The sequence below is a fragment of the Salvelinus fontinalis genome, chromosome 7, assembly GCF_029448725.1.
Source record: "Salvelinus fontinalis isolate EN_2023a chromosome 7, ASM2944872v1, whole genome shotgun sequence".
Lineage (NCBI taxonomy): Eukaryota > Metazoa > Chordata > Actinopteri > Salmoniformes > Salmonidae > Salvelinus > Salvelinus fontinalis.
This window is the reverse complement of record NC_074671.1, coordinates 58,526,441-58,540,636: the sequence shown is the minus strand read 5'-3', so window position 1 is coordinate 58,540,636 and position 14,196 is coordinate 58,526,441. Positions and strand designations below refer to the sequence as shown.

Here is a 14,196-nt window from a genome sequence, read left to right as displayed (position 1 = left end):
CCGTGGTCCTGACTTGCTCCACCCGCATTGATAAGTGCTCTCTGGCTACTTCAATGTATCTGCTGGAACACACACACACACACACACACACACACACACACACACACACACACACACACACACACACACACACACACACACACACACACACAGAGATACATTGAAGTAGCTAGAGAGCACTTATCAATAAATTACAGGATAATTGTTGCTCTATTATTTTACATATGGCTCTACAACGCACTGGACGTTTCACCCATCTGCGTGAGCCTCAGCCTCAGCCTATGTTTCCCCCCAATGGAGAATTCCAATCACGGGTTGGAAGTGACTGGAAAAGACGGGAGAGAGCGAGACGACCGGTGAAGTGACGATATCTCGAGTCACTTTTACCAAAACTGGAGGAGCGTCTCGTTCGTAGGTGATGATGTGGAAACCACGTGTCTACGTAATGGAAAGCCGATCTCTTGGCTTGAACCCCTCCTCCCTCTCATCCCACCCCCCTTCCTCGCGCCCGCCTATCTCCAGCGCAGGGGTACGGGACCACGCACACACATCCCTACCGGATGCGTTATACTTTTGGGAGAAGGGAGGGCCGTAGTCAGTTTATTTTCATCAACAAGGTGAGGAAGAGAGGAAAAGAAGAGGGGGAAAGAGAAAACAGAAACTACCCGGATAGGAGAGCAGCAGCAGTGCATTGGGACTCTACCAGAGAAGCATGGATTATTCATTTTAAAAAGCCTAGGCTTTATTAAATATTCAACACGTTTTTTTTAAAGACGCAGGAACGAAGGGATTGGGGATTGATTCCTACTGGGATTTACAGTAAAAGCGAGTAGCCTTTACCAACGTGACGACGCGACTTGATTTGGATTCGGGGCTCCAGCGATTGGCTATGCGTTATTGGTTAGAAAGCTCCGCTGCAGTGTTCGCATAGGGATGGTACCCCTACGGGTTCACTAACGGACCGATCTCATATCCACCCTCACCCCGGGAACGTACGAACTAATATGCAATGGTTTTTTGTCCAGAAATCCACCGCGTTTCGCCGACTACACGCTAGCTCCGCATGTCTGTCTGCCGCACCGCTCCCCCTGTGCGGCAGATGCGATCTAAAGAGTCTATTTGGGCTTCTGACGCGCCGGCCAGGCGGCAGCAGCAGTACCCGCAGCAGCGATACCGTTAAGGAGCAGGAGCAAGTGGAGGAAACTGCAGCAATCGCCTTCATTCTGAGGTATAACGAAGCGTTTCTGCAGCTAAGCGCCAACGCGAAGGACCCGGGGATTCACCTGTTCTGTTCTATGGTCCAGCTGGTTGGGCCGAGTCGCAGAGCTAAGCCCAACGGGACCTGGCTGTTATGCAAGCGGGGGGAGCGAGTCCCCATGAGGGTGTCTAGGCTGCTGGAGCGCTCCTCGACCAAATCGATGAGGTTTCTTTGGAACATTTACAGCAAAGGATCGCATATGCTGCAGTGTCTTTGTGGCAAGAGTCTCAAGAAAACCAAGAACCCAACTGGTGAGTGAGAGACTGAGAGAGTGACAGAGAAAGCGAGAGAGAGACCCCCCCGTGTGTGTGTGTGTGTGTGTGTGTGTGTGTGTGTGTGTGTGTGTGTGTGTGTGTGTGTGTGTGTGTGTGTGTGTGTATTTCTCCCCTGTGATTGCACTGTTAGACGCAAGCTTATGGTTGCTGGTGTGTTGTAGCTGCAATCGCATTTGTGCACCAAGTGAGCGCAGGGGGAGAGGATGAGAGGGAGAAAGAGGAGGAGGAGAGGAGGGGGTGAATAACTTATTTGCGCAGACCCCACTACTGCTGCTGGTGTTGTGTGTGTGTGTGTGTGTGTGTGTGTGTGTTGCGCGTGCCAGAAGCGCAGCAGGAAAAAAGCCAACACACAAAAACAAATCCCTCAAACGCAACGACACAGCAACACATAGATTTCAGCTGTAGCGGAACTTTTTCAGGTGATTGTAGGGCCTGTAATGCCAATTCAATTTAGCTGCAGACTGTATCGAGGCTGCGTCTTTTCGCTGTGCTGTGGCTGCCGCTGTTCTCACTCGGGTTTGTTCGGGTTTGTATCACTGCAGTATAGCTCACTTCTGCAACACTTCCACGGGCTCAGCTCAGTACTGGCCCAGTCAAACACTCTGCGGCCCTAAACCTAAACGCAATGTTTCCCCTTTACGCCGATATTAAGAATTCACCAAGGCTGCGTAGGAATTGGACATCAAGGCTATCTGTTGATGCAGCTCACACACGTTGCCATGACTGTAAATACACGCTGAGATATACACAGCATTTTTTTTGTTTTGCATAGAGCTTTTGATCTATAAATAACATCATCAGATATTCCAACACAAAGGCCTGTAGCATCTCATGCAAAGCAATGCGACACATGCTGCACCAACAATGGAACATTTAGGCCAACTTTGAATTACACAAGGCCTACCACGTCTTTTCTCACTTCCGCAAATAGGTTATTTTTCTAGTAGGCCTACACTGAAAAAAATAAGGTTCTTAAATAGTTCTTCCTCAGCTCTTAAAGGGACAGTTCGAGATTTGGCAGTGAAGCCCTTTATCTACTTCCCCAGAGTCAGATTAACTCGTGGATACCATTTGTATGTCTGTGTTGCAGTGTGAAGGAAGTTGCTAACTAGCAATAGCGAAATGTGTTATTCTAACTGTTCCCATAGACTTCCAGTCATTGCACTAACGCTAGTTAGCGTTGGCTCATGAAACTGCCTCTAACTTCCTTCATACTGGATGCATATACATCAAAATTGTATCCACGAGTTCATTTGACTCTGGGGAAGGAGATAACGGGATTCATTGCCAAAATCACGAACTATACCTTTAAGGTTCCTTGGAGAACTCTTGACTGATAAATAGCCTTTGAGTAAGTGGGGTTTCTTGATGTGGCTTCTACAGTTCTTCAGAATTCTAAAAGGTTCTTGAAATGTACGGAAGCCTCCAGATGTGTCCCTTTCATAGCACACAGCAAATTGGCCAGTGTTAAGAGTGTTTATTTTTCAGTGTAGCATTTCTAGTGTTGATTCTGGAGTTAAATTAACACTGGAAGAGTTGAAAAATAATCACATTGTTTGTGTTAATAACCAGAATTGTAACAAAATCGTGCCCATCATTATCATATTTCCCAGCATTCTCTATTGCTGGTAGAGTTTTGTTTCAATATGTGTACCCCAGGAAAAGTAGCTGTTGCTTTAGCACTAGCTCATTGGGATCCTTATAAAATACTAAATACTAAATATCTATATTTTTTGCATGTACATTGATTGAATAATTAATCTTATGCTACTCAAATATAAATAGCATACATTTTTATAAACTAATATAATTTGTTACTTGGACTTATTGCACCTGTTACTGAAATGGTTGTTCAGTTTAGATGCTTAAGGTAGTCTCATATGTTAGTCTTCCCAACCCTAGCAGTCATTCCGAATGCAGGGTGTGGGTGAATAAACATTCCAAATGTTGGATATCCCCACTTTTAATGAATTCCAATAAGAATTACATATCACTTTGCAAAACAGCATAAAATGACTTGCAGGACTGACGTGACGTGTAAACCTTGAGTTTCAGGACACTGTATTAGAGTAAAACTAGGCCCTCAAAAAAGGCATTATGAAATATGTATTGTATTGTTTAAAATAATAACATTTTAAAGATAACATATTCACTTAGTATCTCTACTTGGTGAAGGCCACAGGATTGAAAATTAATGAATGCATCAACCCTTTCTCTGTCACTAACAAGTCATGGGTGGTAACTCTACAATTCGCTCGAAGGCACGGCACACTGGGAAATCCACCACTGAATTCACAGGCGGCTGGTGGCATCTACATTTGGGAGGACGGGCTTATAGTAATGGCTTGAATGGAATTAATGGAATGGTATCAAACACATCACACATATGGTTTCCATGTGTTTGATACCATTCCATTCACTCCATTCCAGCTATTATTATGAACTGTCCTTTACAGAACCTATTAGATCTATAAAGAACCATGCATACACCTTTATTTTTAATAGGTCTACACAATTGTAGCCCTCTACAAGTCTGGCTCATCCTTGGGAGCAATATCCAAAGGCCTGAAGGTACCACGTTCATCTGTACAAACAATAGTACGCTAGTATAAACACCATGGGACCACACAGCAGTCATACCGCTCAGGAAGGAGACACGTTCTGTCTCCTAGAGATGAACATACTTTGGGGCAAAAAGTGCAAATCAATCCCAGAACAGCAATGGACCTTGTGAAGATGCTGGAGGAAACAGGTACAAAAGTATCTATATCCACAATAAAATGAGTCCTATATCAACATAACCTGAAAAGCCGCTCAGCAAGAAAGAAGCCACTGCTCCAAAACCGCCATAAAAAAACAGACTACAGTTTGCAACTGCACATGGGGACAAAGATCCTACTTTTTGGAGAAATGTCCTCTGGTCTGGTGAAACTGTTTGGCTATAATGACCATCGTTATGTTTGGAGGAAAAAAGGGGTGGCTTGCAACCTGAAGAACACCATCCCAACCATGAAGCACGGGGGTGACATCATCATGTTGTGGGGGTGCTTTGCTGCAGGAGGGACTGGTGCACTTCACAAAATAGATGGCATCATGAGGCAGGAAAATTATGTGGATATATTGAAGTAACATCTCAAGACATCAGTCAGGAAGTTAAAGCTTGGTTGCAAATGGGTCTTCCAAATGGACAATGACCCCAAGCATATTTCAAAAGTTGTGGCAAAATGGCTTAAGGACAACAAAGTCAAGGTATTGGAGTGGCCTTCACAAAGCCCTGACCTCAACCCTATAGAACATTTGTGGTGTCACGTTCCTGACCTTATTTTCCTTTGTTTAGCTGTGTTTAGTTGGTCAGGACGTGAGCTGGGTGGGCAGTCTATGTTGTTTGTTTCTATGTTTAGTTTCATTGTTAATTAGCCTTATATGGTTCTCAATCAGGGGCAGGTGTTTGACGTTTCCTCTGATTGAGAACCATATTAAGGTAGGCTGTTCACACCGTTTGTTTGTGGGTGATTGTTTTCCGTGTCAGTGTTTGTACCACACGGGACTGTTTCGTTTGTTTAGTCTGTACCTGTTCGTGCGTTCTTCGTTATATGTAAGTTCACATGTTCAGGTCTGTTGACGTTGTTTGTTGTTTTTGTATTAGTTTGTAAAAGTGTTTATTTCGTCTTCGTTATTATTAAAGTACATGTATTCTCCACAAGCTGCGTTTTGGTCCAATCCATGCTCCTCCTCAGGCGAGGAGGAGAACAATCGTTACAGAATCACCCACCAACCAAGGACCAAGCAGCGGTGGAGAAAGCAGCAGCAGCGCACGAAGGAGGAATGGACATGGGAGGACGTTTTGGACGGCAAGGGTTGCTACACATGGGAGGAGATCCTGGCTGGAAAAGATCGGCTCCCATGGGAACAGCTGGAGGCAGTTAGGAGAGCAGAGGCAACCGGAGAGAGGAACCGGCCTTATGAAGGTACGCGGCTAGCACGGAAGCCTGTGAGTCAAGCCCAAAAATGTATTGGGGGGGAGGGGCTAAAGGGTAGTGTGGCGAAGTCAGGTAGGAGACCTGCGCCCACTTCGCGATCTTACCGTGGAGAGCGAGAGTACGGGCAGACACCGTCTTATGTGGTAAAGCGCACGGTGTCTCCTGTACGTGTGCATAGCCCGGTGCGGGTTATTCCACCTCCCCGCACTGGCAGGGCTAGATTGGGCATTGAGCCAGGTGCCATGAAGCCGGCTCAACGCGTCTGGTCTCCAGTGCGTCTCCTCGGGCCGGCATACATGGCACCAGCCTTACGCATGGTGTCCCCGGTTCGCCAACACAGCCCAGTGCGGGTTATTCCACCTCCCCGCACTGGTCGGGCTACGGGGAGCATACAACCAGGTAAGGTTGGGCAGGCTCAGTGCTCAAGGGAGCCAGTACGCCTGCACGGTCCGGTATATCCGGCGCCACCTCCCCGCCCCAGCCCAGTACCACCAGTGCCTACACCACGCATCAGGCTTCCTGTGCGTCTCCAGAGCCCTGTTCCTCCTCCACGCACTAGCCCTATGGTGCGTGTCTCCAGCCCGGTACCACCAGTTCCGGCACCACGCACCAAGCCTCCTGTGAGTCCCCAGAGCCCTGTTCCTCCTCCACGCACTAGCCCTATGGTGCGTGTCTCCAGCCCGTTACCGCCATTTCCGGCACCACGCACCAAGCCTCCTGTGCGTTTCCAGAGTCCTGTGCGTCCTGTTGCTGCTCCCCGCACTAGCCTTAAGGTGCGTGTCCTTAGCCCGGTACCTCCAGTTCCGGCACCACGCACCAGGCCTACAGTGCGCCTCAGCCGGCCAGAGTCTGCCGTCTGCCCAGCGGCGCCTGAACTGCCCGTCTGCCCAACGCCGTCTGAGCTGTCCGTCTGCCAAGCGCCGACTGCGCTGCTCGTCTGTACTGAGCCTTCAAAGCCGCCCGTCTGTCCTGAGCCTTCAAAGCCGCCCGTCTGTCCTGAGCCTTCAGAGCCGCCCGTCTGTCCTGAGCCTTCAGAGCCGTCCGCCAGACAGGAGCCGCTAGAGCCGTCCGCCAGACAGGAGCCGCTAGAGCCGTCCGCCAGACAGGAGCCGCTAGAGCCTTCCGCCAGGCAGGAGCCGCTAGAGCCTTCCGCCAGACAGGAGCCGCTAGAGCCTTCCGCCAGACAGGAGCAGCCAGAGCCTTCCGCCAGACAGGAGCAGCCAGAGCCTTCCGCCAGACAGGAGCAGCCAGAGCCTTCCACCAGCCATGAGCAGCCAGAGCCGTCAGCCAGCCATGAGCAGCCAGAGCTGTCAGCCAGTCCGGAGCTGCCCCTCAGTCCGGAGCTGCCCCTCAGTCCGCAGCTGCCCCTCAGTCCGGTGCTGCCCCTCAGTCCGGAGCTGCCCCTCAGTCCGGAGCTGCCCCTCAGTCCGGAGCTGCCCCTCAGTCCGGTGCTGCCCCTCAGTCCGGTGCTGCCCCTCATCCCGGTGTTGCGACTTAGTCCGGCGCTGTCCCTTAATCCAGGTGGGTTAATTTGGAGGGTGGCCATTGGGAGGAGGCTACGGAAGCGGGGATTGACTATGGTGGGTTGGGGACAACGTCCAGAGCCAGAGCCGCCACCGTGGACAGATGCCCACCCAGACCCTCCCCTATAGGTTCAGTTTTGCGGCCGGAGTCCGCATCTTGGGCAGGGGGTACTGTCACGTTCCTGACCTTATTTTCCTTTGTTTAGCTGTGTTTAGTTGGTCAGGACGTGAGCTGGGTGGGCAGTCTATGTTGTTTGTTTCTATGTTTAGTTTCATTGTTAACTTCTTCTGGCTGCAAGCCTGAGTCCGGCCACAATATGACAACAGCCACTTCAAGTGCAGGGCGCGAAATTCAAAATATATTTTTTTGAAATATTGAACTTTCACACATTAACAAGTCCAATACAGCAAATGAAAGGTACACATCTTGTGAATCCAGCCAACACAACAACATTTTAAAATGTTTTACAGCGAAAACAGCACGTATATTTATGTTAGCTCACCACCAAATACAAAAAAGGACAGACATTTTTCACAGCACAGGTAGCATGCACAAAGCCAACCTAACTAACCAAGAACCAACCAAACTAACCAACAAACAACTTCATCAGATGACAGTCTTATAACATGTTATTCAATAAATCTATGTTTTGTTCGAAAAATGTGCATATTTCAGGTATAAATCATAGTTTCCATTGCAGCTACAATCAGAAATTGCACCGAAAGCAGACAGAATAATTACAGACACCAACGTCAAATACCTAAATACTCATCATAAAACATTTCTGAAAAATACATTGTGTACAGCAAATGAAAGACAAGCATCTTGTGAATCCAGCCAATATTTCCGATTTCTTAAGTGTTTTACAGCGAAAACACAATATAGCGTTATATTAGCTTACCACAATAGCCAGAAACACAAGCCATTCCCCAGTAGCAAAAGTTAGCGATCGTAACAAACCAGCAAAAGATATATAATTTTTGACTAACCTTGATAAGCTTCATCAGATAACAGTCCTATAACATCAGGTTATACATACACTTATGTTTTGTTCGAAAATGTGCATATTTAGAGCTGAAATCAGTGGTTATACATTGTGCTAACGTAGCATCTTTTTCCCACAACGTCCGGATATTTTTCTGACACTTTTTCTGACACACATATTCTGACCAAATAACTATTCATAAACATAACAAAAAAATACATGTTGTATAGGAAATGATAGATACACTAGTTCTTAATGCAATCGCCGTGTTAGAATTCTAAAAATAACTTCATTACGACATCCAGCTTAGGTATAGCGAGAGAGTACCCAAAGCGGGGCGCAAACGACTAGCACAACATGTTCGACAGATATATGACATAGCATCATAAAATGGGTCCTACTTTTGCTGATCTTTCATCAGAGTGTTGTACAAGGGGTCCTTTGTCGGGAACAATCGTTGTTTGGATTTAGAACGACCTTTTTCCCTCTCGATTTTGCAAGCACACTTGCCAACTGGCGCGAATCTCTCCATCGTCGACAAACAAAGAGAACGGAACACGGCAAAACTCCCGAAAAAATTTCAATAATCTGATTAACTTCTTGAGAATACAGGGGGTGCTATTTCGCATTAGCATAATTGCCTCTACAGACTAAACTGCCTCTTATTCAATTATTGCTGTTACTATATGCATATAACCATATAGCATTGGATAGAAAACAAGCTATGGTTTCTAAAACCGTTCCAATTGAGTCTCTGAGTCAAACACAGGTCATTTCACAGCACTTTCCCTGAGCCTGAAAAAGATTGCAAGATGTGTATGCTCGCTTCAAAGCTCTGCCTATATATGGTCACGCCACCTATGACCCGAATGACACTTCCTTCTTCTTCCTCCGGGTGTCTGGAAGACGTCAGAGGAGAAATTTTTTGTTTATCTTGTACTGACGTGAAATAAGACTTATTTCTTTAGCGTGACCGACAACTTCCGGTTTCTGAGATGCGCGTTTTCAGAGGTGGCATTGTCTTTTGTTATGCTGACGTTACGGATGAAAACTATCTCCGTGTCGAAGTTTGTTTGCTACATGTGACCATATCACCGTAATGTATGTTTTTTCAATATAGTTTAATCAGATTATTAGAATTTTTTCGGGAGTTTTGCCGTGTTCCGTTCTTTGAGTTTTTTAACTTTGGGAATTGACCGTGCCAGTCGACCAGTACCCAGGCTAAATGAAGAGGGGAGGTTGCCATTGTGAATGGATTGAACGACTCATCAGGACTAAGGACACCTTGATCAACATTCTGATGAAAGACCAGCAATAGTAAGACCCAATTTACGATGTTATTTCATATATCTGTCGTGCATGTGAACTGGTCGGGCGCGTCCAGCTGGTTCTGGCTGGCCTGGTTATGCTAATTAGCGATACATTTTGTTTTCGCTATAAAACATTTAAAAAATCTGAAATATTGTTTGGATTCACCAGATGTTGGGCTTTCAATGTCTGTACGCTGTGTATTTTTTCTGAAATGTTTTAAGACAAGTAATTAGTTATATAACGTTGGTCTCTGTAATTGTTCTAGCTGCATCAGCACTATATCAGATTGCAGCTGCAATGTAGAACTGTGATTTATACCTGAAAAATGCACATTTAAAAAAAAAAACTATGCTATACCATAAATATGTTATCAGACTGTCATCTTAAGAATTTTTTTGTTGGTTAGTGGCTATCAATATCTTAGTTTAGCCGAATTGGTGATAGCACCTGATGGAGTAAGAAACTGTTGGAGTAAGAAAATGGTGTCATTTTGCTAACGTGTTTAGCTAATAGATTTACATATTGTGTCTTCCCTGTAAAACATTTAAAACATCTGAAATGGTGGTTTTATTCACAAGATCTGTGTCTTTCATTGGGTGTCTTGGACTTGTGATTTAATGATATTTAGATGCTACTATTTAATTGTGACGCTATGCTAGCGATGCTAATCAGTGTGGGGGGTGTGGGGGGTGCTCCCGGATCCGGGTTAGGTACTCTGTAGAGGTTAAACTATATTGAAAAAACATACTTTACGATGATATTGTCACATGTATCAAATAAAATCAAAGCCGGAGATATTAGTCGTCCATAACGACAGCTTATCAGAAGGCAAATCCAGGTCCCTTGACGCGCTCTCCAGAAAACAGGAAACTGGTGACACGTCATACAAAGAGCATTTATTCGAGCCCAGATCAAGTTACACACTCCATTTCTTCTCTCACTGCTTGTCGACATCTAGTGGAAGACGTATGAAGTGCATCTAAACGAATAAATATCAAGGACTTTAATAGGCAGGCCCTAGAAGAGAGCATCGATTTCAGATTTTCCACTTCCTGTCAGGAAGTTTGCTGCAAAAGGAGTTCTGTTTTACTCACAGATATAATTCAAATGGGTTTAGAAACTAGAGAGTGTTTTCTATCCAATAGTAATAATAATATGCATATTGTACGAGCAAGAATTGAGTACGAGGCCGTTTGAAATGGGCACCTTTTATCCGGCTACTCAATACTGCCCCTGCAGCCCAAACAGGTTAATTAGCCTTATATGGTTCTCAATCAGGGGCAGGTGTTTGACGTTTCCTCTGATTGAGAACCATATTAAGGTAGGCTGTTCACACCGTTTGTTTGTGGGTGATTGTTTTCCGTGTCAGTGTTTGTACCACACGGGACTGTTTCGTTTGTTTAGTCTGTACCTGTTCGTGCGTTCTTCGTTATATGTAAGTTCACATGTTCAGGTCTGTTGACGTTGTTTGTTGTTTTTGTATTAGTTTGTAAAAGTGTTTATTTCGTCTTCATTATAATTAAAGTACATGTATTCTCCACAAGCTGCGTTTTGGTCCGATCCATGCTCCTCCTCAGACGAGGAGGAGAACAATCGTTACATGTGGGCAGAACTGAAAAAGCGTGTGCGAGCATGGAGTCCTACAAACCTGACTCAGTTACACCAGCTCTGTCAGGAGGAATGGGCCAAAATTCACCCAACTTATTGTGGGAAGCTTGTGGAAGGCTACCCTAAACGTTTGACCCAGTTAAACAATTTAAAGGCAATGCTACCAAATACTGATTGAGTGTATGTAAACTTCTGACCCACTGGGAATGTGATGAAAGAAATAAAAGCTGAAATAAATCATTCGCTCTACTATTATTCTGACATTTCACATTCTTAAAATAAAGTGGTGATCCTAACTGACCTAAGACAGGGAATTTTTACTAGGATTAAATGTCAGGAATTGTGAAAAACTGAGTTTAAATGCATTTGGCTAAGGTGTATGTAAACTTCCGACTTCAACTGTACAGAAACTCCCTCCAATAGACATTGAAACATTGCAGTAAATCGCAAACTTCCACAAGTCAGTCTCGAGGGAGAGACCGTGGTGGAACTGGAATCTCATAATGTTCTGGGTCCATAGTTCCAGCACGTTCCAGCACAGCACAATTCCACATGATTCCAACCCAACAGGTCTTGTAAACATAGCCTCTTCAAAGCTGACTGATACTGTATAGTGATTATACTAGGCTGTTATCTGCAGAAGCTATATATGAGTTTGTTGTGACATGGGACAGTGGTCCAGTCACATTTGACAGAAGAAACAACATTGCAATTGTAAATACAGGCATTTCAGTTTAGTTAGTGTCTATTTTAGCTATCAGTGACAGAGAGAGAGCGAGAGAGAGAGAGAGAGAGAGAGAGACAGACAGACAGACAGACAGACAGAACAACAGAGAGAGAGAGAGAGAGAGAGAGAGAGAGAGACTATGTCAGCTTGTCTTGTCTTCTACAGGCTTCTGACCCGGACTCCCAGCAGATGGTTATATGTTCACAGCCTGCTCTGGCTTATAGCTGCCTGGCTGCTTGGTAGAGGGCCTAGCACTTGTTTGCTAAATACACCCGGCCTCAATAGCTTTTACTTGTTGTTTTGTTTGTCTCTGTGTGTGAAGTATCTCTTGGCAGCCGCTGTCCATGGTGCTGACCAGGCCCATTAGAAAACTGGGAGTGTTGAATGGACAGCTCCAAATTAAGTACCTTATACCAGCGGTAGCCAGCCTTTCTCCTGGGGAGCCCCTGCTACAGGTTATTTCCCCCACCTCTGCAGGTGTGTGTGTGTGTGCAGTTTAAATCCCAAGAGAGAGAGATTTAATAACCAGTTCATTTTTATTGTTTATTTCACTTTTGTTTATGATCTATTTGACTTGCTTTGGCAATGTACACTGCTCAAAAAAATAAAGGGAACACTTTAACAACACAATGTAACTCCAAGTCAATCACACTTCTGTGTAATCAAACTGTCCACTTAGGATGCAACACTGATTGACAATAAATTTCACATGCTGTTGTGCAAATGGAATAGACAAAAGGTGGAAATTATAGGCAATTAGTAAGACACCCCCAAAAAAGGAATGGTTCTGCAGGTGGTGACCACACACCACTTCTCAGTTCCTATGCTTCCTGGCTGATGTTTTGGTCACTTTTGAATGCTGGCGGTGCTTTCACTCTAGTGGTAGCATGAGACGGAGTCTACAACCCACACAAGTGGCTCAGGTAGTGCAGCTCATCCAGGATGGCACATCAATGCGAGATGTGGCAAAAAGGTTTGCTGTGTCTGTCAGCGTAGTGTCCAGAGCATGGAGGCGCTACTAGGAGACAGGCCAGTACATCAGGAAACGTGGAGGAGGCCATAGGAGGGCAACAACCCAGCAGCAGGACCGCTACCTCCCCCTTTGTGCAAGGAGGTGCACTGCCAGAGCCCTGCAAAATGACCTCCAGCAGGCCACAAATGTGCATGTGTCAGCATATGGTCTCACAAGGGGTCTGATGATCTCATCTCGGTACCTAATGGCAGTCAGGCTACCTCTGGCGAGCACATGGAGGGCTGTGCGGCCCCACAAAGAAATGCCACCCCACACCATGACTGACCCATCGCCAAACCGGTCTTGCTGGAGGATGTTGCAGGCAGCAGAACGTTCTCCACGGCGTCTCCAGACTCTGTCACGTCTGTCACATGCTCATGTGCTCAGTGTGAACCTGCTTTCATCTGTGAAGAGCACAGGGCGCCAGTGGCGAATTTGCCAATCTTGGTGTTCTCTGGCAAATGCGAAACGTCCTTCACGGTGTTGGGCTGTAAGCACAACCCCCACCTGTGGACGTCGGGCCCTCATACCACCCTCATGGAGTCTGTTTCTGACCGTTTGAGCAGACACATGCACATTTGTGGCCTGCTGGAGGTCATTTTGCAGGGCCCTGGCAGTGCACCACCTTGCACAAAGGCGGAGGTAGCGGTCCTGCTGCTGGGTTGTTGCCCTCCTATGGCCTCCTCCACATCTCCTGATGTACTGGCCTGTCTCCTGGTAGCGCCTCCATGCTCTGGACACTACGCTGACAGACACAACAAACCTTTTTGCCACAGCTCGCATTGATGTGCCATCCTGGATGAACTGCACTACCTGAGCCTCTTGTGTGGGTTGTAGACTCCGTCTCATGCTACCACTAGAGTGAGAGCACCGCCAGCATTCAAAAGTGACCAAAACATCAGCCAGGAAGCATAGGAACTGAGAAGTGGTGTGTGGTCACCACCTGCAGAACCATTCCTTTTTTGGGGGTGTCTTACTAATTGCCTATAATTTCCACCTTTTGTCTATTCCATTTGCACAACAGCATGTGAAATTTATTGTCAATTAGTGTTGCTTCCTAAGTGGACAGTTTGATTTCACAGAAGTGTGATTGACTTGGAGTTACATTGTGTTGTTTAAGTGTTCCCTTTATTTTTTTGAGCAGTGTATATATATGTACTATTTATAGTACATAAAACATGCTTATCGCTGTGCAGATATAATGTTATAATTCCTTGAACAAGGTTTAGATTGATTGAAGCAGAAAGTGTGTGAGTCAGACAACAGCTCTATTCCCAAAGGTACGACTCATCTCTGCTACAGGACTACTTTCATCAAGAGCTCCCATAACAGCTCATTCACAGGCGAAGGTTAAACAGCACTCAAATTATATCCATTAAGGTCCACTCGCTCTCTCTCACACTCTTTCTCACACACACACACACTCTCACTCTTTTTTTCTCACACACACACTCTCACTCTCTTTCTCACACACACACACACTCTCACTCTCTTTCTCACACACACACACACTCTC

At 45.8% G+C, this 14,196-nt stretch overlaps 1 protein-coding gene across 1 annotated transcript in view; it reads left to right on the top strand.

Moving 5' to 3' along the window:
* The first annotated feature begins 491 nt into the window (after positions 1 to 491).
* LOC129859874 (fibroblast growth factor 14-like) overlaps positions 492 to 14,196 on the top strand; it is a 97,003-nt gene continuing 83,298 nt past the window's right edge. Inside the window, exon 1 of the mRNA XM_055930096.1 lies at positions 492 to 1,509. Coding sequence (XP_055786071.1) covers positions 1,005 to 1,509 — 505 coding nt within the window. The 5' untranslated portion in view covers positions 492 to 1,004. The remainder of the gene's footprint in view (positions 1,510 to 14,196) is intronic.